The 27,167-nt window shown below is 49.8% G+C and overlaps 1 protein-coding gene across 1 annotated transcript in view; it reads right to left on the bottom strand.

Moving 5' to 3' along the window:
• Positions 1-237: 237 nt before the first annotated feature.
• The window catches only part of LOC143830196 (uncharacterized), a 36,930-nt gene continuing 10,000 nt past the window's right edge, over positions 238-27,167 (bottom strand). Inside the window, exons 2-7 of the mRNA XM_077322283.1 lie at positions 21,180-22,678; positions 19,106-19,179; positions 16,119-16,258; positions 13,823-13,947; positions 11,902-12,048; positions 238-2,652 (exon numbers count right to left, since the gene is read on the bottom strand). Coding sequence (XP_077178398.1) covers positions 2,584-2,652; positions 11,902-12,048; positions 13,823-13,947; positions 16,119-16,258; positions 19,106-19,179; positions 21,180-22,678 — 2,054 coding nt within the window. The 3' untranslated portion in view covers positions 238-2,583. The remainder of the gene's footprint in view (positions 2,653-11,901; positions 12,049-13,822; positions 13,948-16,118; positions 16,259-19,105; positions 19,180-21,179; positions 22,679-27,167) is intronic.

Below are 27,167 nucleotides of genomic sequence, written 5' to 3' on the forward strand. Positions count from 1 at the left end.
CAGCTTTGAAAGGCACAAGATGCCCAGATGTCTTCTGGGAAAAACAAGGTGCTGCCCCAGAGCCTTCTGGGTATTATTGAAAAGAGAGATTAATTAGTGTTTAGACAGGGTCTTCATTCTCTCTGTGTGGGGCTGCTGGGCCAGGAATGTTTGCCCCCAGAGACAAAGAGGAGCAAAGTCCTGTGTTCAAGATGTCCCAGCCCGCCCTCCCAACAAAGCAATGCTGGCACACCTTGATAACAACACAGTTCCCTTTTATTGCGAAAGGGCATAAATACATCTTTTGTCATCCCTTTGTCAAGGCAATCCTCTTCTCACCCTTTCCTGTAGTCCCCCACCCCTCGAGGACGTTCGCCCAATAATGTATTGTTAATCAATAAATATTATAGCCCCTGGTTGTGCAAAACTTCACCCCATCCCACCCCCCCCAATTGGAAATACGCTGGAAGATCCAACCCCAGGAGAAAGGGGACAGGCAAGAATCAATCATGGTGGACAGGAATGCCAACTAGCCTGAAGAGGAATGCCCGGTTCCCATCAAGTTGCAGCAAAGTTATGGCAACTCTATGCATACTGCCTTGGTGGGGTCCCAGCCAAGTACCAACCAGGCCTGACCTTGCTCAGCTTCTGAAATTGAGTTGTATGTCTGGGTAAAGTGCCATCAAGTCACATGGTTATGGAGACCCCAGATGCCCATGGACTACAATAACCATAAGCCCCTGCCAACTGGCCATTCTGGCAGGGGCTCATGGTAATAATAGTCCATGGACATCTGGAGAGCTACAGTTTGGCCACCCCTGCCATTGGGTTTTCAGGGCTAGAGACTGACCGCAGTGGTTTACCCACTGCATTCTTCTGCATAATGATCCTGCATAGAATCAGAGAGTTGGAAGGGACCTCCCGGGTTATCTGGTCCAACCCCCTGCACTATGCAGGATACTAACCACCCTCTCGCTCATCCATTGTAACCTGCCACCCCCTTGAACCTTTACAGAAAGGTTCCTTGGTAGCCTCCCACCCAAACACTAACCAGATATGACCCTGCTTAGCTTCTGAGATCTGATGGGGTCAGGCTAGCTTGGGACACCCAGGCCAGGGCAAAACGGTCAAGTCATGGTTGACTTACAGCAACCCGCAGGGTTTACAAAGTAAGAGGAGAACAGGGGTGGTTTGCCCTTGCCTGCCTCTGTATATTAGCAACCCTGGACTTCCTGTGAGGTCTCCCATCCATGTTCTAACCACAGATGACCCTGCTTAGCTTCTGAGATCTGATGAGATGGGTGGAGGTCTTGGCTGCAGACCACCCCAAAAGGGGCCAGTTTCAAAGCTGGCGCTAGGGATGGGAGTCCGTTGTGGGTGGAGTCGGAGAGAGGGATGGGTGGAGCCTAGCCAGAGCGGGCGTTCAGATCACAGCCGCTTCCTAGGCGGACGAGTAAAGGGCTGCTTAAATGGACACCATGTGACTTGGAAATTGCAGACTCATAAGGAAACAGGGCCAAGGCTAGTTTGCAAAGAGGGAAATATTGGCCCACGTCGTTCTCCCCCATAATTCAATTATGTTTATGTTCATTAATTTCATTTCAGTTCAGTACAGTTCCTTCATGCATCCAACTTGGACTCCTCCAGAACTTCTGCTTCTGCTTTGTTGTCTTGCGGGAGCTTCCTTGCTGCAGGTGTGAAAGACGGGGCCGAACAGCCATCCGCTGGTGATGCTCAAACTCTAGGTTTGCTGGGCGGAGCTTGCAGCTGATGTTTCCGGAGGCCTGCTGATCTCTGTAACTCTGTGACCCTGATGCCCTGGAAGGATTTCGGCCACACAATACTCTCCTGGAGGATCGCCAGGCCGGTGGGAAAAGGGCGTTCCCGGACGTGGAGAGAAAAGGATTTGAGCGTTGAGGTCTTGAAGGCTGTGGTCTGATCCAAGAGTCTGGAGGCTTCCAAAGTCTCAGCATCCTAAATCTGGCATGTCCCTTCAAGTCACAGAATGTGTACATATTATATTTTTCTGTTTAACATGTAAGAAGCAATGTTGATAGAAAACAGAGGCTGTAACCAGGGGTTACAGGGGAAGTCAAAGTCCATGTTTGTGTTCTCAGCAGTGATAGGGGCCAGGGTCCCAACTCTTAAGTATTAGAACTCCCTCATCCGGGAAAATCACTCCAATGTTATATTTTTCCCCTTCTGCTTATTCCTGGGTAAATCATATCATGCTGCAAATTCCCTTTTCAGTCTTTTAAAGGCCAGCAAGACAATAATCAGTGAATCCCACTGTCTGGGAATGTCCGGTGTTAGAATATTAAAGCCAGTCCCCCAAAAGTAACCAGTCCTCATTGCTTTTGATTAGCGTGGCTGTCCTCAGGCACTGATTGCATGCAACGAAAGAAACCAGTTCTTCCAACGGAGAACAACTTTGGGCGTTTGCTCGCCTGGATCTCGTTCTTTACTCGCTAGAGGCGAGCCACTCTTTTGAATCCTGGACGAAGATGTTTGCAAGACTGGCCTTTCCCCCATTAGATCAACCTGGCCCAGCCAGGTTCAGTCTGCCTACCCCCCCCCCCCCACCCCCTGGAGGAAAAGCACCCCCTAAAGGTTGTCGTTGGCCATTGCAGGGTTGGTGTAGGAGAAAGGGCTGGTGCCATTGGTGGGCAGTTTCTGTAGAAAAAACAGAGGAGATACAAAGGGTTAGGGCAAGGCTTGATTTGGTCAGATCAGAGGGGGACATCACTTCACGCTGGGGCACAAACAGTCGGCAGAGTTTAAATATGCAAAGGAGTTTCGAAGGATGGGCTGCTTAAAGAATAAATAGTTGTATTGTGAAGAGAAACAGCTTTGTAAAGAGGAGAAGAGAGAGAGAGCAAATCCCAGCTGTCTAACTGACTAAGGGAAAATCTCCACATTTTAAAAAACAGCGTTACACCAGCGAAATGGCGTAGTGCTAAAAATAATCGTCCCTCCAGCCATTCCTCCCCTTCTGGCTCTCTCGTTTTTGGCTACCATTTTCTTGCACTCCTTACACTCTGCATGCCTGCTTGAAATGGTGGAAGAGAGCAACACACTTTGTACGTGACTCTCTTTCACCTGTCAACCAAGCCAGACTGCCAATCCCCTTTCTCCATGCTTTAAAGAGCCCGTGGTTCCAACTAATTTTTTTAAAGTAAGACTTCACTGAATTGTTGATGCATCTAATCATAGATGCACTGTGCTTTTTATGATGCCACTCCTTATGGAATCATGAGTCTGGTATCTTAAAAAAATTAATCTTGTTCTGGATTTTTTTTGGGGGGGGACTTTAGAGAGACATACTTTGTGTTTATACTGTGGGGATTTTTTTTTTTTGCTTTGCCTGCACACTTGAACACCTATTGGTTGCTCCAGGCAGTTTGCTTAAAAAAAAACATCCCCGGGAGAAGGGAGAGGGAGGCGTGTGTCTTGCTGGTTGCTCTCCCGTGGCTCACGCTTATTTAGGCTGCGGAATCCACTTTATGTGATTCCCCAGCTAGCACTTCAAAATGGAGGATGTAGCTACCAGTTTGTTGCTTGTACGCTGGATGTTGGCGACGTCGTGCAAAACGCCAAAAATATGGCATCTTCATAAGGTAAGCATTTTGCTATATTCGGAGCGGAATGGCCCTGAATGTTGTGGAGGAACTTCAGAGAGGAAGTGTACTCTGAGGAGCAGGAACTCCCCAACTGAGCCAATCCGGAGGTGATTATTTGAAAATACCAGGCAGTTCCTGCTCTAAATAGGCTAACTACACATCTCCCCCGATGCCCCCTGCAGGGTATTCTTCACATGTCATTGAATCCTGCACGCTACAGATCCTGCACATTCCAATACAAACATCCTATACTTAAGGGACACAGCTAGTCGGTGGCTTCCATAAGTTATTAGTCCTCATTGCTTTCATTGCGCATGACAGATGTTATTCATCGGCACTGATTTTTTTTCTTTCTTTCTCCTATTAAGCCGGCTTTGCTGCGAAGCTTCTAGCGACAACCCAGCATGCGGAACTCATGCAGGCCCAGTGACACTTTCTCTGTCTTTGCGTCAGGAAAGCCTTCCTCTGCTGGGTTCTATTGTGCCAGGGTGATTAAAGGATGGGAAGGAAGGCCGGGAAAGCCATCAGCGATCCCGTTGATTCTGGGCAGGCAGCTCCTTCCTCTGTGCTGGGGATAGACCCACAACAGTGGCCTCGAGTTCAAATCCTCCCCATTTCATGGCCTCAATGGGGAGCCTGGCTGGTCAGGTCCCCTGGAGAAAAGGCTGCTTCAGAGGATGAGATATCCTGTCAGGCATGATATCTAGGGTTGCCAGTCTCCTGAAGTACGCAAATGGACCAAAGGACTTTAAAAATATAATGCTGCTTGGATATACTTTTACTCGCACTTTTAAGTGTCTGTTGGTTTGATCATAATTTTACTGCAATAAGAGTAGCATCTAGATCGGTGGTTCTCAGCTGCCATAATGCTGCGACCCCTGCAGCAGGGGCGGTGGTGGTGTATACGCGCATGCGCATAGACTGCCGTGTGCGCATGTGCATGCACCGCCACTGCCACTTCTTGCTGTGGTGCTGGCCTCCTCCGCAACTTCCATGAACTTCGAGGCAGTGTGGAAGAGGCCAACACCATGCAGCCACTGCCAACCCCCGGGGAAGGGCCAAATGACTCCTTGAGGAGTCACAACCCCCACGTTGAGAACCCCTGATCTAGATGATTAGAGTTATAGAATCCTAGAACCATACAGTCGGAAGGGGCCCTACAGGCCATCTAGTCCAACCCCCTGCCCAAGGCAGGATCAGCCTAAAACATCCAGGATAAGGATCTGTCCAGCCACTGCTTGAAGACTGCCAGTGAGGGGGCTCACCACCTTAGGCAGCCCATTCTACTGGTGAACCACTCTGACTGCGAACATTTATTTCCCGATATCTAGCTGATTTCATTCTACATGTGGTTTAAACCCATTACTGCAGGTCCTCTCCTCTGCTGCCAACAGGAACCTTTCCCTGCCCTCCTCCAAGGACAACCTTTCAGATCCTTCAAGAGATCCATCCCCCTCAGCCTCCACCAGGCTGAATATTCCCAAGTCCCTCAGCCTTTCCTCACAGGGCTGGCTCCCCAGAACCTGGATCGTTCTCGTTGCTCTCCTCTGCTCCCTCTCAATTTTGTCCACGTCTAGGTTATTTATATGCCCTTGTATGTAAAAGTATATTGACGTTTGTCATTTATCTTTGGCATTCATGAATATGTAGGAAAAGTTATTATTGATGTATATTCATTCTGTGTTCCTTCATGATGGGTATTTCGATCTGCCCCTTTAACAAAGTTGATTACTATCTGATGCTGCTCATATTAGAGTCTGCCCTCTGTTCAGAATTGGGAGCATGCTGTAATATCATAGAATCCTAGAGTGGGAAGGGGGTCCTACAGTCCATCTAGTCCAACCCTCTGCTCAGTGCAGGATCAGCCTAAAGCATCCAGGACTAGTATCTGTCCAGATGCTGCTTGAAGAGAGAGAGCCAGTTTGGTGTCGTGGTTAGGAGTGCGGACTTCTAATCTGGTGAGCCGGGTTCGATTCTGCACTCCCCCACATGCAGCCAGCTGGGTGACCTTGGGCTCACCACGGCACTGATAAAACTGTTCTGACCGAGCAGTGATATCAGGGCTCTCTCAGCCTCACCCACCCCACAGGGTGTCTGTTGTGGGGAGAGGAATGGGAAGGCGACTGTAAGCCGCTTTGAGCTTCCTTCGGGTAGGGAAAAGCGGCATATAAGAACCAACTCTTCTTCTTCTTCTTCTTCTTCTTCTTCTTCTTCTTCTTCTTCTTCTTCTTCTTCTTCTTCTTCTTCTTCTTCTTCTTCTTCTTCTTCTTCTTCTTCTTCTTCTTCTTCTTCTTCTTCTTCTTCTTCTTCTTCTTCTTGAAGACCGCTAGTGAGGGGAGATCAACCATCTCCTTAGGCAGCCCATTCCATTGCTGAACTACTCTATGAAATTTCTCCCCTGATATCTAGCCAGTACCATTCTACATGTAGTTTAAACCCATTATTTTGGGTCCTTTCCTCTGCTGCCAACTGGAACCTTTCCCTGCCCTCCTCTAAGTGATAACCTTTCAAATACTTAATGGCAGTAATCATCTCAACCTCCTCTTCTCCGGGCTGAACATCCCTGAGTCCCTCAGCCTTTCCTCAGAGGGCTTGGTTCCCAGGCTCACTCTTGGCAAGGCTTGAGTCAGTCAGAGTAAGTGTACAGGTATCCAGTTTCTTTCCCCCTTTATTTGGATCCGAGCTAAGAGATGACTTTCACGATTGATTTGGCATTTAAGAGCAGCGAGATGTCCGTTTGGCTCTCCTGTGACTAATTGAAAAAGAGATTCGAAGCAGACTGAATTACCCTGGATGGCTGTCAAGCCACAGAGCCAAACATGGATTTAATGCAGCTCTTCAGTGTGATACTTGCAGGGCCACAGAGCCAACTTTGGCTTTGTGGTTAAACAGCGTTGTATTTTCAAAGAGCTTCAGTGCAATTCTGTACTTCAGCCTTCACTTTTCTTTGCCAATTAGGAAATTAGGAGAGCCAGCTTGGTGTAGTGGTTAGGAGCGCGGACTTCTAATCTTGGGAGCCAGGTTCGATTCTGGGCTCCCCCACATGCAGCCAGCTGGGTGACCTTGGGCTCAACACAGCACTGATAAAACTGTTCTGACCGGGCAGTGATATCAGGGCTCTCTCAGCCTCACCCACCTCACAGGGTGTCTGTTGTGGGGAGAGGAAAGGGAAGGCGACTGTAAGCAGCTTTGAGCCTCCTTCGGGTAGAGAAAAGCGGCATATAAGAACCAAATCAAATCTTCTTCTTCTTCTTTGGACTTCATTTTGATTATTGTGGAGCTCATGTTTCTGATAATATATTGCAGCTTTGATTAACATGCCTGAATTTGTACTTTGAATACTAATTTTTGTGCTGCTGTCTCTCCTGAGGATTCCCCACTGAACTGTGCTCAGCATCCAGGCAGAGCCCAGAAATCTCCTGGAATTACAATGGTTGAATTGCACCTGCTAATGAAGCTCAAGGCAATGCATCCACCTGGACCGAATCGAGATCTAGGTTTCCTGTCTCATTACCAGTGCTCGTTTCTCCTACTGCACCCTCTGTATGTCACACCTAATCCAATCAGGCCTGCTATTGTCATTTGCCTTCCGATGTCATTTGTTCATCTGAAATTAGCCCACTTTCCAATATATAGGACTCACTTTCTAGCTGTATCTGAAGAAGTGAGCAGTCGGTCACTAAAGCTGATCCCCAGCCACAGATTTTGTCAGTTTTTAAGGTGCAGCTGGACTAGCTCTTTTCTACTGATCTAGACAGACTAACACGGCTACCCAGACATAGGATCAGTTCCCCTGGAGAAAACAGCTGCTTTGGCGGATAGACTCTACAGCAGAAGTGGCCAAACCGTGACTCTCCAGATGTCCATGGACTACAATTCCCATGAGCCTCTGCCAGCACAGGGGCTCATGAGAATTATAGTTCATGTACATCTGGAGACCCACAGATTGGTCACCCTGCGTCTACGGCATTATACCTTGCTGAGGTTCTCCTCTGCCCTGATCCCTGCTCTCCCCTGGAGGAAATGGATGTTTTGAACGGTGAACTCTGTGGTATTTCACCCTGCTGAGGCCCTTGTCTTCCCCAAACTCCCTCCCCAAATCTCCAGGGCTTCCCAACCCGGATTCAGCAGGAGCGGCCAGCCACGCTCTGCAGAGGCCTGGGCGGTTGCCAGCCAAATCACAAGCCGTTCAATGTCATGTGTAAACACGGCCTGGTCATGAGGAAGGGAGCAGCTGGAAAGCTGCCCCCACCAAGGACAAATGAGCTCGGCCCCCGAACGGGGGGAACCCCCTCAGTCCCTGTGGGATGCCCGGACCTCTTGGGCTGGAAGAGGGAAAGATCCCGCAGTGCAGGGGTTTGTGATGCCAGTTCGAAGCCCCCTTCCTCCCCGCTCCCTCCTTTCTCCCAGATTTTTTTGATTGCGCAAAGGGCCATGGTGTTTGCCCTGGAACGGGTGGGGCCAGAGCTCTTAGGTGACATTCACCTGGCCGCACCCTGCCGTGAGCCCAGTGTGGAGGGAGGCCTCCCCCTGCAAACCCACACATCACCAAATTTAGAACAGGCCTCAAGCTGGACTGGCCCCTGGGTTGCCTAGGTAACCGGCCTGGTCAGCCATGATGGCAACCCTGACCCTTTGTCAGTTCATGGGGCACTTTTGGGGTCCCTCTCCCAGGTCTTTGCCAGGAAGTGAAAACGGGTGTGGCAGCATTTTAGGCGGGGGCGGAGGGTCAGAATGGACAGGGTCCTGGATGGGAAGGAGACGCTGGCCTTAGCGGCAGTTTCCATTCCCAGTTAGAGATTAACTCTGCAGTGGGGAAGGAGCTGGCGGGGTCAAGGGCAGAACCCACATGGGCCTGGGAAAGTTATCGGCACGTGGGGGGCACGTGTGCCATAGACTGCGGCTTTGTGTTTCCGGCCGGCAGGGAGGGAACGCAGTTTGGGTGACAGGGACTGAGATTTATTTTATTATATTTTATTTATATTCAGATTTGCGTGCCGCCCTTCCCCGACGGCTCAGGGTGGCACACGGCATTCTATAAAAATACATAATTTTAGAATACATAGAAATACTTTAAAACATGTTAAAAACAAGTCCATCGTCACCTTCTCTCTGGCAGAAGAGGGGGGAAAGTTAAAGTGCCATTAAACTGGTAGAGGTTTTAACGAGGTCAAGAGTTGTTAAGTGATTGGCATAGGGAGGCCAGATATGATCAGAGACACTTTTAGGTCACTGAAGAAGAAAAGTTGTTTTTTATGTCCCACTTTTCATACCCGAAGGAAGAAGAGTTGGTTCTTATATGCCGCTTTTCTCTACCCAAAGGAGGCTCAAAGCGGCTTACAGTCCCCTTCCCTTTCCTCTCCCCACAACAGACACCCTGTGAGGCAGGTGAGGCTGAGAGAGCCCTGAGATTTCTGCTCGGTCAGAACAGCTTTATCAGTGCTGTGTTGAGCCCAAGGTCACCCAGCTGGCTGCATGTGGGGGAGCAGGGAATCAAACCTGGCTCACCAGATTAGAAGTCCGCACTCCTAACCACTACACCAAGCTGGATCTCAAAGGAGTCTCAAAGCAGCTTACAATCTCCTTCCCTTTCCTCTCCCCACAACAGACACCCTGTGAGGGAGGGGAGGCTGAGAGAGCCCTGATATTACTGAAGAAGAAGAAGAGTTGGTTTTTATATGCTGCTTTTCACTACCCAAAGGAGTCTTAAAGCAGCTTACAATCGCCTTCCCTTCCACTCACCACAACAGACACCCTGTGAGGTAGGTGGGGCTGAGAGAGCTCTGACAGGACTGTTCTCCGAGAACAGCTCTAAGGGAACTGTGATCAGACCAAGGTCACCCAGCTGGCTGCATGTGGAGGAGTAGGGAATCAAACCTGGCTCACCAAGATTAGAAGCTGCTGCTCTTAATTACTACACCCCATGGGTGAGACAGCTCTATTTTACAGGTCCCATGGAATTGTTTGATATCCCGCAGGGCCCTGATCTTGCTTGGAAGTGTGCTCCACCAGGCTGAGGCCAAGGCTGAAAAGGCCCCGGCTTTGATTAAGGTCAGCTTTTGTCCAGGATTGGTGAAGGACCAAGAAATCGTGTGGTGGCAGTTATTCAAGGTAACTGTCTCACCTTCCTGCCCCCATGTCTCAGCCAAGCGTGCCAGATTCACATTTTGCTCTGTGAAAACATTCTGTCTTTTTATTTATGGACCTGGAATTGCACCACACCAATGTCAGAGGACCCACCACCTTCGTCTTTCAGGATGGGCTGAAGATTAGAAAGGATGTGAGCTTTCCTTCGTTTAAAGTCTCTTGTCCTACTGCCATACCTTCTGCACCCCTTGTCTCCCTACTTGCCACTCACCCTCCCTCCTCCAACAATAAATAAACAATAATTAACAATTCAAATTAATCAAATTGTATTAGAATCATAATTTCATAGACCTATAGAGTTGGAAGGGATCTCCTGGGTCATCTAGTCCAACCCCCTGCACTATGCAGGACACTCACAACCCTATCGCTCGTCCACTGTCACCTGCCACCCCCTTAAGATTTATTTGTTTGTTGGTTGGTTTATTTATTTATATTTATATACCATCCTTCCCGAAGGCTCAGGGCGGTTTACATAGAACTGAAAAAATTATACAGGAAACATTGCATATAACATATAACTAACTATAACATTAATATTATTAACTAATAGTAACAGCGTAACCGTATAACACTAACAATAATAATACAAGCAGGTCCAGGAGTCTTGGTTGGTTTCTGGGGGGGAGGGGGGAGGGGGGAGGGGGAGAGTGGGGCAGGGACCCTGCTGATGCTGTTGACTGATTGTGCCTGGCCTCAGCCAAATGCCTGGCGAAAGAGCTCCCTTTTGCAGGTCCTGCGGAACTGCTTTAGTTCCGTCACGGCCCTGATCTCTTCTGGGAGCTCGTTCCACCAGATTAGCGCCTGTAGCTCTTTAACCACTACACCACACTGACTTGAGAGACTAGAGGCATTAGGACCAGTGGAATAAGAGTGGGGTAGTGACGGGAAATACCTCTGCTGAGAGCTGCTGACAATCTGAGCAGACAATACAGAATCAGCTTCTCCGTCAGATGGCTCTCCAGCCTCTGTTTAAAAATGTCCAAAGATGGAGAATCCACCACCTCCCGAGGAAGACTGTTCCACTGAGGAACCGCTCTAACTGTCAGGAACTTCTTCCGGATGTTTAGATGGGATTTCTTTTGAATTAATTTCATCCCGTTGATTCTGGTCTGTCCCTCCGGGGCAAGAGAGAACAACTCTGCTCCATCTTCTATACTAGGGCAGCCTTTTAAATATTTGAATATGGTTATCAAATCCCCTCTCGGTCGTCTCCTCTCTAGGCTAAACAGACGAAGCTCCCCCGACATTTCTTCATACGTCTTGGTTTCCAAACCCCTCATTATCTACTAAGACTCCTAGATCCTTTTCACAGATGCTACTGCCAAGACAAGTCTCCCCCATCCTATATTAGTCTGGTTTTTCCTGCCTAAATGCAGAACTTGACATTTGTCCCTATTGAACTTCATTTTATTCAGTTTAGCCCACTTCTCGAGCCTATCAAGATCATCCTGTATTCTGATTCTGTCTTCAGTTGTGTTTTCCACCCCTCCCAGTTTAGTATCGTCTGCAAATTTAATAAGTATCCCCTCTAAACCCTCCTCCAAATCATTGATAAATGATTTATACTGCTTACGCTGTGTATCTTAAAGTTGTAAGCCACCCTGAGTCACAGGGAAGGGCAGTGTATAAATGGAATGGAAAAAAGAAAACAGAGATCAGTTCAGCTGGAGAAAATGGCCTCTTAAGAAGGTGGAATTTGGCATTATATCCCACAGAGGTCTCTCCTCTAACCAAACCTTGACCTTTGTGAGCTTTCTCATGCAGAAGTTTCCACGTTCCATTCTAGGCATTTTGAGCTCTGCAACTCTAGAGTAGGCATAACTGGCCACAGTAGACAATACTGGTCTACAGTTGCCAACCTCCAGGTGTTGTCTGGAGGTCTCCCACTATTAGAGATCAGTTCCCCTGGAGAAAATGGCCACTTCGTAAGGTGGAGAATATGACATTGAACACCACTCAAGTCCCCCCCTCCCCAAACCTTAGGCTCTACCCTCAAAATCTCCAGGTGTTTCCCAAGCTGGAGCTGGCCATCAAAGGGTTGACAGACGATTGACCATCCACCCTCCCCATTTCTTTACAACCGTCGGCATGAAAGGTTTCCATTTCACCCTGTTCCGCAGGGAGATGTCCCGGGCTAAATGGGGATTTCACTCACGTCCTCGTAAGGATTGGGTTTGCTGAAGGGTGCGGCGTATCGTCCGTGTGTGTGGTACGTGGGATACTCGCTCATGGGATGGTAGGCGGATTGGTTCTCCAGCAGGTTAAGGTGGCCACGATGGCTTCTTCGACAACGGTAGATAATCTGGGAGGGATCGAAGGAAAGTAAAAGGGACGTCCAAGTCATTTGGGGCCTAGAGAGGCGAGGAGGGAAACCCTGAAAAGGGGAAGGGCTGCTGCTACCTGCTGGGCCGTATATGCCCCTCTCCCCCCTTCCCCGTTGTCAACCTGAGGACTGAAGATGGGTTGGCCACAAAAAATCTTTATTAAAGGGTCGGCAGACTACTTCAGACAGATGGAAACTAAAGGTGGGTCTCCAGGCCCAGTCTCCTGCGGTTGGTTCTTGCAAAATCCCTGCAGGAAATCTAGTTACCAACTAGGACTGTAGATGTAGGGTGGCCAACCTCAAAGCAGGATCGGCGATCTCCTGGAATTACAACTGATTTCCAGATGCCAGAGAAATGTTCCCCTAGAGAAAATGGCTGCTCGGAGGGTAGATTAGAATCATAGAATCATAGAATCATAGAGTTGGAAGGGGCCATACAGGCCATCTAGTCCAACCCCCTGCTCAACGCAGGATTAGCCCTAAGATTCTATGGCCTTATGCTGCACTGAGTTACCTCCCTTTCCTAAACCCTCTCCTCCTTAGGGTCCACCCCCTATCTAGGGTTGCCATGTCCTCCTGGCCATGAATGGGGGTGAGTAGGGAGCTCTCCAGGTGGCGGGGTCCTTACCATTGATGTTTTGCCCAAATACCAGGGTGTCCCTCATTATGCTGACATCATTTCCTGGGCACAGAAGCAATGTGCTGATGTCACTTCCAGGGGCACAGGGCATGGCATCAGCCCGTGGAAATGCTGCTGGAATCCCCGCTCAATTTTCCTGACATTTTTCATTGGCCAACCAGCTGAAAGGCAGCAGGTAGCCCCTCCTGGTGGCCGGGGGGGGGGAGGGGGCAGCACAGGGGACCCCCCACTCCCAAGGAAGCCTGGCAGCCCTGCCGATATCTCCAGCGACGTCAGCATGAAGAGCTGGCAACCCTCCGAGTGCAGAGTGAGGCCTCCCAGTCAGGTAAAGAGTGAACTTCCACAAGGATGGCTTGCACTGAATTACTTGAATGAAAAAGAGTTTCTGTTTTGCCGGCCCTGAACCTCCCACCGATCCTTCTAATTGCCACCCGGCTCTGTGTTCCGGCCCTGAGAGTGGGAGAAGAATTCCGTCCTCTTTCTACACAGTTCATATATTTTCCCCCCAGATAAAGCAGCCTTTTGTCTGTGAATGCTGAGGCCCTAAGAAGTCATTGAGTCTTTCAGAGGCACCGGAAAGTGGTATTCCTTTCTGCTGTGAGGTGGCTACTCTTCTAGAGCAAACAGTTCGTACATCTTGAGCGTATTCTTGCCCCCTTGAATAGTGAGAACACAAAGATGCCCACGAAAATGCTCCAAGGCCTTGCTGTCATACACCTCAGCTCATGCTGGGTTGGAGGGCAGTACTGTGGGGACAGAGGGAATCTCACCTAGGCAGCCATAATGACACCAGGACTTATTCTGCACACAATAGATAATGCACTTTCAATGCACTTTAGAAATAGATTTTCCTGTTCTGCACAAGAAAATCCAGCTGCCAAAGCACATTGAAAGTGCATTATCTTATGTATGCGGAATAGATCCAGGGCTGCCCCAGGAGAGCATTGCTGTGTGGGAAAGGTCCAGCCCCCCCTTTTGCCATGAACGTCTTTAGATGATCTCGGGCGGGTCCTATGCTCTTTGTCTGACCGACCTCATGGGGTTGTTGCGAGGAAACAACGGGGCAGAGACAACCATGCGCATGACTGGGGCGAAGTAGGAGAGGCCACTCACCAGCAGGAGGAAGGCAATAAGGGCTAGCAGCAGAAGGACGCTGAGCAAGACGAGGACTGCGATGCCCCAGCCTGGTACGGGTGGCTTAGTTGTGGGGGGCTGAGCTGTAGGATTGTAGGGGCTTGCTGAAATGGGAAGAGATGATGTCAGTCTCACAAAACGAGCAGGCGTTGGGGCTGAGCAGCGCCAGAGGGAGTGTTCCCAGAGGTCATGTTGCCAGGCCTCATGACAGCTTTCTCACATCAGAGAGCCCCACATTCAAAGTACAATCAAATTCCCAGGGTGAGCATATTCCCTCTATCAGCTCTCATCTTGGTATCGGTTAAAGTGACTGCACTCCAACAGCTCACACCTCTCTCAGCAGAGATTTGCCTCTTGGATTTACTTTCCCCTCCTCGTTCTCTGTGAGGCTGCTGCCTCCCCTTCCCTCCTCCCACCCTGCTCCTGCAGGAAAAGATAAACCAGCAGCCTCGTGCCCCACTTGCCCCTCCCCCGGCTTGCTCTGGCTGTAGATTCAGGAGTCAAAAGGCAGAAAATAAAACCCTCTCCAGCCTTGTGCTCCTTCAATGCCGGCTTGAGCATCACTCGGCACCCCACCCACCCATCAAGCAGAAAAGAGATTGAAAAGGGCGACATTGTTAAAATCTGGGGGAAAGGAAGGCTGCAGAGACAGGTTCAAATCAACCAGAATTCGGCAAGGTTTACAGTGGAAAAAACTGTGAGTGCAGAAAGGGCCCTTCATTCATACTTGTATCTGTCAAACAGTCCTTGGCGCCTCGAAAGCTTGAACCCTGGAAATAGTTTTGGCTGTTAAGCTGCTATTGGATCCGAATTGGACTCATGTTTAGTTAAGGCTGACTTACTCAACCGGGGTTTCATGAAACCCTGGGGATATATATATATATTGGGTGATATGACCATATATGGTTATGTTGACCCGGCCAATGATGGGCCTGGTGGGGGTGGAAATCCTAGCTGGCTAAGATTCATTGCATGTGGCAGTGACTAGAATCCAGAGAGGTAAGTACTTTCATTTTAACTTAACTGCACTGGGGGGATGGCGGGAGGCAACGGAGCAGCAGATGCCTGCCCCAGCCCTCTTCCTGGCCCAGCCGAGTAGGCTGCAGGGCTGTTTCTGGCACTGAGGGGGGACAGGGGTTGATGGAGCGTCACATCTGGTGGGAGTGTCTGGGTGATGTGACTTCCGGGGGCGTGGCAGTGAGACGTGGCCTGCTGACATCACTTCCAGGGTTTCTCAGAGCCTGAAGAAGGTTTCGGGAGTCTCTCAATGGTAAAAAAGGTTGAGAAAGGCTGAGTTAAGGGATCTCAAACAGCGGCCACAAAGGGCTTATCTATCTACATGTAGAAATCCGCCACGGGGCCTGTCGAATAGAGATCTACTTTGGGGTCCCTGTTGAAACTGAGATACCCAGGCATGGGGGGCCCTATCTGGAGTGGGACCGTTACACACAGGAAATAGGGTATGTGTGATCAGAAGAGACTGGTCTGAAGAGACTCAGGGAACCACTGTTTGCCTCATCTCACTAGGGCAGAGTCTGCACCTACTTTGTTGATTCCATTGTCAATCCTGTTGAATTCAGATCGATTTGAACTCGAGTCTTCCTCTCCCCCCCCCATTGAAACAGGAAAGTGTTCTGCACGTGGTTAGGGAGGCTCAGAAGAGGGGGGGAGGCAAATGGAGACTCTTTCTTTGTTTTCTCGAAGGGGGGAGAGGATCGAAGAAGTCAGAGGAGGGAGGAAAAAATCCTTTCTTTTCTTGAAGGGGGGGGGGGGAGAGGATCGAAGAAGGCAGAATAAAATCCAAGACCGACAGAAGTTGAGAGAAATTGGGGGCTTCTCCTTTAAGGCAAGTTTGTCACATGACCACCTGTGGCCAATCATGGGTTCTCTACCACGGAGGAGAGCCCAGATTCAAAACAATGCAATTTTAAAATATCTGAGATATCGCACAATAAAGGTAGGGTCACTCCGGATCAATCCTTCTTGCTGCAGAAGGAAAATTTAAATCGCCCCAAATCCAAACGGAATTCGCATTCTGCGTAGAGGGTAGGGATTGAATCGACCTGGGGTTGGAATAAAAGCTCCGTGTAGTTTACACCTAGGACTCATCAAGCTTCCCCAACAACCCTCCCGTGGCTATTTCCGCTTAGGAACCAGGGAACTAACGTTTGAAAGCTCCTGCCCTGAAAATCTTGTTGGTTTCTAAGGTCTAGCCTAAGGACACACCCCGGGCTCTTCTGCAGCGGATGTCCACAGCCCTAAGATACCTGCTTACCTCGGATCGATTTCAGGTCCAATCCCCCCGTTTGGCTTGTGTTTGCTTTCATTATAATATCTTCCACGTCCTGGGCAAGCTCTTGAGGGGGGTCTGCTGTTCTGAAGCGCAAAACTGTTTTTGCTTCGATAGAGCCCGACCTGGAAAGGAGAAAGAGTAGGAAAGAATTCAAGCACAGAAGAAGCTGGACTGGGGGTTCCCGGCCTCTGTATGGGGCCTGGAGATCTCCTGGAATTAGACCTCAGCTCCAGACGGCAGAGGTCAGCTCCCGGGGAGAAAATGGCTTCTTTGGAGGGTGAACTCCATGGCATTATACCCCACTGAGGCCCTGCCCCTCCCCAACCCATCTCCTCCGTGGGCAACGTAGAAATGACTTGGGTATCTGAATCCTTGACTTCACCTTGTCCATCAATCCCTAGGGTTGCCAATCTCCAGGTAGTGTCTGGAAATATTCCGGAATTACAACTGTCCTCCAGGTTAAAGAGGTCCGTTGCCCTGGAGAAATGGCTTCTTTGGAGGGTGAACTCCATGCCATCATATCCCACTGAGGCCCTGCCCCTCCCCAACCCGCCTTCTCCACGGGAAAAGTAGAAATGAAGAAGAAGAGGAGTTGGTTCTTATATGCCGCTTTTCTCTTCTCAAAGGTGTCTCAAAGTAGCTTACGGTCGCCTTCCCTTTCCTCTCCCCACAACAGACACCCTGTGAGGGAGGGGAGGCTGAGAGAGCCCTGAGATTACTGAAGAAGAAGAAGAGTTGGTTCTTATATGCCGCTTTTCTCTACCCGAAGGAGTCCCAAAGCGGCTTACAGTCGCCTCCCCTTTCCTCTATCCACAACAGACACCCTGTGTGGTGGGTGAGACTGAGATAACCCTGAGATTACTGCTTGGTCAGCTTGGTCAGTGCTATGGGAAGCCCAAGGTCACCCAGCTAGCTGCATGTGGGTGAGCATGGAATCAAATCCGGCTTGTCAGATAGATGTCTGCACTCCTAAACTCTGTACCAAGCTGGATCTCAAAGGAGTCTCAAACCACTACACCAAACTGGGTGTCTAAATCTCTGACTTTACCTTATCCATCACCCTTTTATACGCGGCTGCTCAGTCACTCCCATCCCCCGGACATCCAGGTAGTAATCACAAGAATAAATTGGCCAGATGGTATGGGTAGGTAATGTATAACAAAAGTTCCAAGTTTATTCTGTAATGCTGAGAGCTTGAGAACTCCCTTGCTTTAGAACTCCCTTTGAACGAGCTTATCTAGAATTAAATTCCAGTTAACACTGCTTTCAACTCTTAAATCCTCATCAGAATTCCAATGATATCTCCATTGAAATATGCAAAGGAAAACAATCAAAGAAAGTTGCTCATTGACACAGTGCATTTTGATGAACAGCTAACATCAACGTATGCATCAGAGTATAACAGCTAACATCAGAGTAGATTGACCTCGGTACTCCCTTCAAACTCGCAGCCACGTTAATATGCTGCATGTACAGCTGTAAGAATCATAGAGTTGGAAGGGGCCACACATGCCATCTAGTCCAACCCCCTGCTCAACGCAGGATCAGCCCAAAGCATCCTAAAGCATCCAAGAAAAGTGTGTATCCAACCTTTGCTTGAAGACTGCCAGTGAGGGGGAGCTCACCACCTCCTATTCCACTGCTGAACTACTCTGACTGTGAAAAACGTTTTCCTGATATCTAGCCTATATCGTTGTACTTGAAGTTTAAACCCATTACTGCGCGTCCTCTCCTCTGCAGCCAACAGAAACAGCATCCTGCCCTCCTCCAACTGACAACCTTTAAATTACTTAAAGAGGGCTATCATGTCCCCTCTCAACCTCCTTTTCTCCAGGCTGAACATTCCCAAGTCCCTCAACCTATCTTCCTAGGGCTTGGTCCCTTGGCCCCAGATCATCTTCGTCGCTCTCCTCTGTACCCTTTCAATTTTATCTACGTCCTTCTTGAAGTGAGGCCTCCAGAACTGCACACAGAAAAAGTGTCCTGCACAGGTTTGAGGGGCTAATTGGCACTGCTACTTAAAACAATATTAAATAATTTAATTAAAAAAAAACTGTCATGCTTTTTAGAATCAATCAGCTTTTGGTGATTCGTTTTCAAAGGTTAAAAGTACGTCCTGCAATGCCCATGTTTAAAAGTTTCAAAATTAATGTTGTTTTAAGTAGCAATGCCAATTGCCAATTAATGCCAATTAATCCCTCGCCACCTCTGTAGGGGACTATATCCATGAAGACATCGTTGGAATTCTGAAAGCAATGTTACCAGAAGCTAAATAATTCTAGATAAACTAGTTGTGAGGCAGTTTGTGATAAGTCAGTTAAAATAAGGAAACCTTTATCAAAGCTCTTACTACTACATACATAATAAACTGGGAATCTTTCTGATACGTTTGCTTCGCACAGTCTTGAAGCTTAGCTGATTCCGGGTAGGAGTTGGAAATCTCCCGGAATTACAACTGGTCTCAAGGTTAAAGGGATCAGCTGCCCTGGAGAAATGGCTGTTCTGGAAGGTGTGCTCTATGGCAGCTGTCCCCAACCCATGCTCCAGGGACCAGTACCGGTCCGTGGATCAGTTGGTACCGGACCGCGGTTCCTCCTCGTCCTCCTCCCCAGCTGCTGCCTCGGGGGCTGCCCTGCCAATCTGCCGCTGGCTCACCTTTGGGGCTCTCCGGCGGGAGAAGTGGGCAGCAGGAAGTCAGGGGAAAGCAAGTGGAGCAGGGGCTCAGGCAGCGACGACGTTCCTTGGCAAAAGACTACCCCCCCCCAGGCCTCAGTAAAATTGTCAAACATTGACTGGTCCCCGGTGATAAAAAGGTTGGGGACTACTGCTCTATGGCATTATACTCCACTGAGGTCCTTCCTTCCTCCAGACTCCGTCCCCCCCCCCCCAAGCTCCACCCGTAAAATCTCCAGACATTTCATAACCCTACAACGTAACGGATGGTTTTATAGATAGCTTGCACTCCTTACGCAAATTCAAGTACGCTATAGCCGTCGTATTCTTTTCTGCGTGGACATGTTTCACAGCCGTAGAGGTTCCGATACTGCAGAGAAAAAGAGCAAGGAAGGTGTGTTAGAATCTAGCAGATTGGAGTTACTAAAACTCAAAACAGGAGATGGGGGATGAAGCTGTCGTTTGAGGCCTCTTCCATAACCCCCTGCTCCTTGGTGATTACCTGGTCCCCATCCACACAGGAGACTGGAGGCTGCATCCCACAGTTAACTTGCAAGCTAGCAACAGCCAGAAGCTAAGGAGGGATGGCCCTGACTAGCATTTGGATGGTAGACCACACAGGAATAGCAGGCTTGGCACAGAGGAAGGCCATGGCAAGCAACCTGGGGACGTCTCTTGCCTTGAAAACCCTGTGGGGTTGGTTGCCATTGGTCAGCTGTGACTGGAGAGCACTTCCCCCCAACAAGGCGAGGGAGAGGAGACCTCCAGATTCCTCCCTCCCACTGCAGGCCCCCACTGGCCCCTCCTGCTGTTCCTGGGAGGACCCCCATCTCAGGGGAGCAGCATTTTGGAGATCTTTTTAGGTGCAGCAGGAAAGGAGGAGGAAAAGGACTCTTGTTCCCAGAAATATATCCCATTTATGGAGGTTCCCCTAGGCAAGAGTGGCCAAACTGTGGCTCTCCAGATGCTCATGGACTACAATTCCCATGTGCCCCTACCAATTGGCCATGCCGGCAGGAGCTTGTGGGAATTGTAGTCCATGAACATCTAGAGAGCCACAATTCGCCCACCGCTGGGTGAGTGTTTTAAACTTACCCACAGTTTTCACATTGCTTCTTGCCATCCCAGGGGACCCTCCTGTAGCCCCAGTCAGCCTATCTATGTGGGCCGATGTTTAGGGCAGGGGTCTCTCTCCAACGTGGTGCCCATGGCAGCTTTTCTGGAGCCCATCAATTGTTCTGGAAAGTGGGATTTTGCCCAGCCGGGCTTGTGGTTGGCCTCTGGAGATTTGATTGGCTGAGCCAATTTTCTAAAGCATTGCTGTGGAAGCAGCTGCCCTTGTAGCACAAGCTCTGCCCCTGTGACTAGAGTTCAGCTGAAGCAACCATTTTGAGATTGGCTCCGCCTCCTGCCACCGGCAGCATTTCCACGGCAGCCATTTTGTGGTTGTGCCGGCCACGCTGTCCCAGAATTCCAATGGTGCCCTCAAGCTCAAAAAGGTTGGGGATCCCTGGCTTAGAGGTCCCCACCAGAACTGGAGAGGCCTAGGTTCAAATCCCCACCGTGCCATGAAGTTTTCTGGGGCGGGGTGCTCTGTGGGTGAGAAAGCTTCTCCTGCCTCACAGGGGTCACCAAGTGTCAGCGTAACCCACTTCAGAGAGTTGTCAGGAGGATAAAGTGGATGGGGGTACAATAGTTGACATCAAATGACCCCTTTCCAGATTTTGGGAGGGGATAGATAGAAGGTCGAGTGAGGGGGTGTAAGGTTCTCGGGTCCAGCCTTTGAAAGGGGGGGGGGGGAGGAAGAGAAAGAGACGGGATACCGAAGTGTGAATGTCAGCATGTTATCTTCATCAACCGTATTGAGGTGTTTCAGGGCCCCACGCCAGGGCATTCCTGAGTTTCCTTCAGCTGGGGTGACCCAAGGCTCTTGCCTGCCCTTGGGGTCTCATGAGGCCCCAATCCCAGGCACAACTAGCTTCTGTACATTGCTTCTCTGGAAAAGGCTAGGCTGTCATTTGGGGGAAATAAAGGTGTTTTCAATGCCCTGCTACAAGAGGTGTTGGAACTCTATTGCCCGGGGTGGGTCAGCAGGCTGGCCAACTTAGATGGCCGGAGACTCTGCCAAGTAGCCCTTGATCTATCCCTGAAGATGGACTGACAGATGTTGTACTCTGCGCATGCTCAGAGCCATTAGTTCGCATGCTCAAGGGATGTGTCCAGACCTAGAAAATAAGTCCTAGGGCTGAGATTGTGGACAGAAGTTGATTGAGCAGAGACTTATTAGTTACTGACTACTTTTGGAAGGGACGTATATCGTCTGCCACTTTACCCATTGTCAAAATGACCTTCCTCCCCTGCAGCACTTACCATCGTCCCTATACGCCCATCAATATACTTGTAGTACTGAGTATTGGGATCCAACAAACTGCTGTTGAATATTAATATTTGGATGTGATAATTGAGAGAGACTATCTGTAGAACTGGCAGTGGTGCTATTGTGCTGCTACTGGTCGTTGGGATGGGACTGGTCTTGGTGGTGCTGCTGCTGGAGTCTGCTGGGGTGCTCACGCTGGAACCGGGCAACTTGGTGCTGCTAGTGGAGCTATTTGGGGTGGTCACGGCAGTGCCAGGTGATTTGGTGCTGCCGGTGGAGCCTTCCGGGGCGGTCACGGCAGTGCCGGGTGATTCGGTGCTGCCGGTGGAGCCTTCTGGGGCGGTCACGGCAGGGCCGGGTGATTCGGTGCTGCCGGTGGAGCCTTCTGGGGCGGTCACGGCAGTGCCGGGTGATTCGGTGCTCCCGGTGGAGCCTTCTGGGGCGGTCACGGCAGTGCCGGGTGATTCGGTGCTCCCGGTGGAGCCTTCAGGGGTGGTAACGGCAGTGCCGGGTGATTCGGTGCTTCCGGTGGAGCTTTCCGGGGGGGTCATGGCAGTGCCGGGTGATTCGGTGCTGCCGGTGGAGCTTTCCGGGGGGGTCACGGCAGTGCCGGGTGATTCGGTGCTGCCGGTGGAGCCTTCCGGGGCGGTCACGGCAGTGCCGGGTGATTCGGTGCTCCCGGTGGAGCCTTCCGGGGCGGTCACGGCAGTGCCGGGTGATTCGGTGCTGCCGGTGGAGCTTTCCGGGGGGGTCACGGCAGTGCCGGGTGATTCGGTGCTGCCGGTGGAGCCTTCCGGGACGGTCACGGCAGTGCCGGGTGATTCGGTGCTGCCGGTGGAGCCTTCCGGGGCGGTCACGGCAGTGCCGGGTGATTCGGTGCTCCCGGTGGAGCCTTCCGGGGCGGTCACGGCAGTGCCGGGTGATTCGGTGCTCCCGGTGGAGCCTTCCGGGGCGGTCACGGCAGTGCCGGGTGATTCGGTGCTCCCGGTGGAGCCTTCCGGGGCGGTCACGGCAGTGCCGGGTGATTCGGTGCTGCCGGTGGAGCCTTCCGGGTCGGTCACGGCAGTGCCGGGTGATTCGGGGCTCCCGGTGGAGCCTTCCGGGGCGGTCACGGCAGTGCCTGGTGTTTCGGCGCTGCCGGTGGAGCCTTCCGGGGCGGTCACGGCCGTGCCGGGTGATTCGGTGCTGCCGGTGGAGCCTTCCGGGGCGGTCACGGCCGTGCCGGGTGATTCGGTGCTGCCGGTGGAGCCTTCCGGGGCGGTCACGGCCGTGCCGGGTGATTCGGTGCTGCCGGTGGAGCCTTCCGGGGCGGTCACGGCAGTGCCGGGTGATTCGGTGCTGCCGGTGGTGCCTTCCGGGGCGGTCACGGCAGTGCCAGGTGATTCGGAGCTGCCAGTGGGACTGTTCGCGGTTTTCACGCTAATGCCAAGTGACTCAGTGCTGCTGGTGGTTGTACTGGTGGGAGTGGTTTCCGTTTGGCTGTTCATGCTTTCTGTGAAGGAATCAGAGAAACTTGAGCCACCTAAAATCAGCCTTACAAGGCAAAACTCTTCCATCCAAAACAGAAAGAGAGGGACAGCGTGAGGGACACATGAAAGCCCATTGTCCAAAGTTAGACAAAGAGGAACAGCAAACTCTAGCTAAGACTGTCAAATTAGTTAAAGGGACAGAAGCAGTCCCAGGACTCCCAGCAGACCCTGTACCAGAAGAAACCCAGTCAAGGAAATCAAGTAGAGTCTTCCAAGTCGAAAACATTCTGGAAGAATTAAACAAGGAGCATTTAGAGTCTATAGACACAAAGAACAAACACGTAAGAGGCTGGAGAGATACAGGGGCAGAAGTCACCTTAATAAAGCAGCAAGAACATACAGGGTTAAGAAAATTAGTGGCCCAGAGCTTGAAATTGCAAACTGCACAATTTTCTTTTTAGCTTTTCCTACCTAAGTGTATCCTTCCTGTCCTCTTCAGTCCGCAAACCTCCGTCCCTTCTACTACTCTTTTCCCCACCCCACGCTACTCCAGCCCGCAGGTCTGCCAGTCCATGGCAGTGTATAATCGCCCCAGACACCTTCCCTCCCTCTCTGAGTATCTCCTACACCGGGCGCTGTCTTCACGCCGCCCACGTGCTGGGGAGGGAGAGAGGGCGTCCGGGGGAACTGTGCACTGGCACTGACTGGCGAAGCTGAGGGCTGGGCGGGGGGAAGAGAGAATCATAGAATCATAGAATTGGAAGGGGCCATACAGGCCATCTAGTCCAACCCCCTGCTCAATGCAGGATCAGCCCTAAGCATCCTAAAGCATCCAAGAAAAGTGTGTATCCAACCTTTGCTTGAAGACTGCCAGTGAGAGGGAGCTCACCACCTCCTTAGGCAGCCTATTCCACTGCTGAACTACTCTGACTGTGAAAAAATATTTCCTGATATCTAGCCTATATCGTTGTACTTGTAGTAGAAGGGAAGAGGATCTACGGACCAAAGAGGATCTTGTCTTCCAATCACAAGGAGTTAAAGTAGCGACCCTCAGAATCAGGCTTCGGTGCAGCAGACTAGACCTGAAACTCCCGAAGTTGTTATGGAAACTATTTCTAGCCATCAAGCAGAGGGATAGATACAGGCAACTTGTTTCAGGAACTCCATGTCGCAGAATTCTTTAACGAGCAAAGGCAAGATGAAACTTTGCAAGGTTCTAGACCAGAGACTGTATACACAGGCTTTGAGGTGTAACTGTGCTGCTTCCTGGGAGAAGCGCAAAGAGCGAATGATCTCCAGAAAATACAGGATTGCAGCTTTGACATCTGGCCGATGAGACACCTCAGTCAGGACACCTAGGGATCAACATGACCTGAGATTGGTTGCAAGCCAGATTCCATTGGCCAAGTGTTGGAAAATACACCAGGGCGTAAAACTGGAGTGGACGTGGTTGTGCCAACTGCCAGAGCAACGGGGTGGGGAAATAAATATTTTGTGACCATAGTCACATGGACTATGCAACAAAGTGCCCAGAAGCTGCTGCTGCTATTATTATTATTATTATTATTCCCCGCCACTCCTGGAGCTGGCTCGTGGCGGGTTCCAGACGTCTGATAAAAATCCTATTAAACCCCCCATTAGAAGGACACGAAACCCAAGTCATAAAATCACATTAGAACAGAGAACATGGCAGAATATCACCCCACCCATCCCTACCTCTAGAGGGGGGAGGAAGGAGGGTTGAGAGATGACTCAAGGTGTTGCTTAATACTGGAGGGGGGGGCATCAATCTTCCCTACTGCCCTCAGCCTCAACCATAGACCTGGCGGGCGAGCTCCATTTTGCAGGCCCCGCGGAACACCGAGAATTCCTGCAGGGTCTGCAGCTCACATTGTGTTCATTTATTCGTTCATTTGTTCGTTCGTTCATATACTACCCGTCACTGTGATGTCTCATGCACTGAAGCGAAAACTGTAGCAGAAGCCCTATTGATGGTTTTCACCAGGCTAGTTTTTCCGCAAGAAAAGTTCACAGAGTTTATTTTATTTGTTGGTTTGTGTCATGAACCCCGGTTCCTGAGCCGTGTTTCATAGGTAATCTCCCGGGTACTCCAGGGCTGTTGGCCACTTTGCTTCATTAGTGGCCATAAATTCCCTCTATTGGCTTTCCGCTTCCCTTTGCATTCCAAAGCGTCTCCCCGCCAGGTTGCCCTTATCGCTTCCTGACCTTGCCAGGCTCTGCGAAGTCTCAACACTTGCCACTTTTAGATCAAAGAATGTTCCCGGCTGCTCCCTTGAAAACTGTTGCATTTCCCCACCTAATTAATCCCTCGGTCATCTTCCTCCTACCCGTCCTCTGGTATAAAACCCCCAAGGGGGAAATTGATCCTTTGTTGCTGCCAAAGAGTTTGCTCATCAAACTATTCCTGTTAATGCCTGCTTGTTATAGTCTACTGAATAAATATTCCTTCTGGATTTCACTACAATTTTGGTCTCGAGGAAGTGATTATTCCAGTGACTTAACAGAAGTGTCCTCTGCCTGGTTCATGACAGTTTGTTCATTGATTGTCCACTCAATCTTTGGGGACTCAGGACAGATTACATTTTATAGTCCAATAGAATCCCAGTGTAAAAGCTAAAATGAGTTTCCGTCATTAATACAAGACATTAAAACATTTACCTTAGAATCTTATGCCTTGCAATCATAAATTAACCATAAGTATTAAATATTAAAACCAACAATCTCTATGGGGCTGGGAGGGAGGGGATTGTTCAAACCAATGTGCAACATCTCACTTTGATGGCAGAGAGGTCCGTGGAATTATATGGTACTTCTGGCCTCAACCATAGGCCTAAAACCCAAAAGGAGAGGGGTCACTAGAACTGGAACCATAAAAACCCAACTGGTAACAGATAGCACCTTCAAAGGTTGATTGTCTGTACCACTGCTAAAATTATATGGCTTTTATTGTGCACAATTTAAAAAAAACTTTAGGAATTAAAAACATATATCCACCCCATATGCAAACCAGTATGCTATTAACTATGCAAACCAATAGTCTGATGCATTTTGGCCCTTATAGGGTCTTCTTCAAAGGTCTAGTTTTAACACATGCCATAACACATAAAATATGGATAGGAGCCAATAAGAGTTCCAAAGTAAGAGCTGTAAAATATCAGAGTCACTTAATGAAAGAAGATGTCTAGTTATCAGTCATTAGCTCTTCCCATTAGAGGAATGGGAAGGCGACTGTAAGTCGCTTTGAGCCTCCTTCGGGTAGGGAAAAGCGGCATATAAGAACCAACTCTTCTTCTTCTTCTTCTTCCAAAGGCTGCCCAAAATTTTCAATGGTGTGTTTCTTTATTAGCGCATGTATCGCAATGAGTGAACCATAGGCCTGACAGAACCATTCTAGGGCTGAGAAGATCAAATCCAGAGTGTGGCTTGCTTGCTGTGCAGGACCAGTCACAAACTGAATGAGTCCCAGTGTTCCCATGGCTGACACTAGGTCCTGAAAGGCCCAACTCTTCTTCCCCTTCCGCATAGGTTTGCGTTCCCTTCCCATGGGGCAATGGAGGGCCCAAAGGGTTATGGCCAGGCCGGTGCCAACATCATGTGGAAGTGGGGATTAGCCCCCTTGCCGCATGAGCGTCAGTCCAGCCTTTTCTCCCCCATGTGGAAAAGGTCCCAGAGTTGTAAACAAGGTTCCAAATGTAAATTCTCTGGTACATGTACATTCTGAAAGAGGGCAGTGTGAAATGTTATATGCCAGAGGAGGGCAAAAACTGGACATGGCATTGAAAAGTTGGGAGAAAAAGTAGCATGGTTAGGGAGGTAGGTTTGGCATTGGCCCTAAGCAAAGACCCAAACAAGCAACTAATCAAAGAATCGTTTCCAATTTTCCAGAGAGAACTCAGTTAGTTCAACACAAGATTGACACTGGACTGACCAGGCTTCCTGTTATCCTACCTTATAGAGCAGGGGTAGTCAAACTGCACCCCTCCAGATGTCATTGGCAGGGGCTCATGGGAATTGTAGTCCATGGACATCTGGAGGGCCACAGTTTGAATGCCCCTGTTATAGAGTAACTGGCCCAAATGCCTTCAGTAGTACGAGGAGAAGTTAACAAAAGGTTGTATCTTGGACTTATTGTTCATTCAGAAAGCCCTTGGGCCTCGCCAGTTATTTTAATTCCAAAGCCAGATAACACCATAAGATTATTTGTGTTGACTATCAAAGGCTGAATGCGGTTACAGTCCCAGACGTCTACCTGATGCCGCTGGTGGATGAACTAGTGGAAACAATTGGAGCCAAACATTTTCTTTCCACTATAGATCTAACAGAAGGGATATTGGCAGGTGGCCATGGAGCCTGAGGACCAGCTGAAAGCTGCTGTGGTGACCAGAGAGGCACTTTTAGAGTTCACAGCACAGGCAATTGGTCTTAGGAAAATCCCATCCATGTTCAAAAGGCTGGTGGGTAAATGGTTAACGGCATTAAAAGTTTTACTCT

Source organism: Paroedura picta, chromosome 1, assembly GCF_049243985.1.
Source record: "Paroedura picta isolate Pp20150507F chromosome 1, Ppicta_v3.0, whole genome shotgun sequence".
Taxonomy (NCBI): Eukaryota; Metazoa; Chordata; class Lepidosauria; order Squamata; family Gekkonidae; genus Paroedura; species Paroedura picta.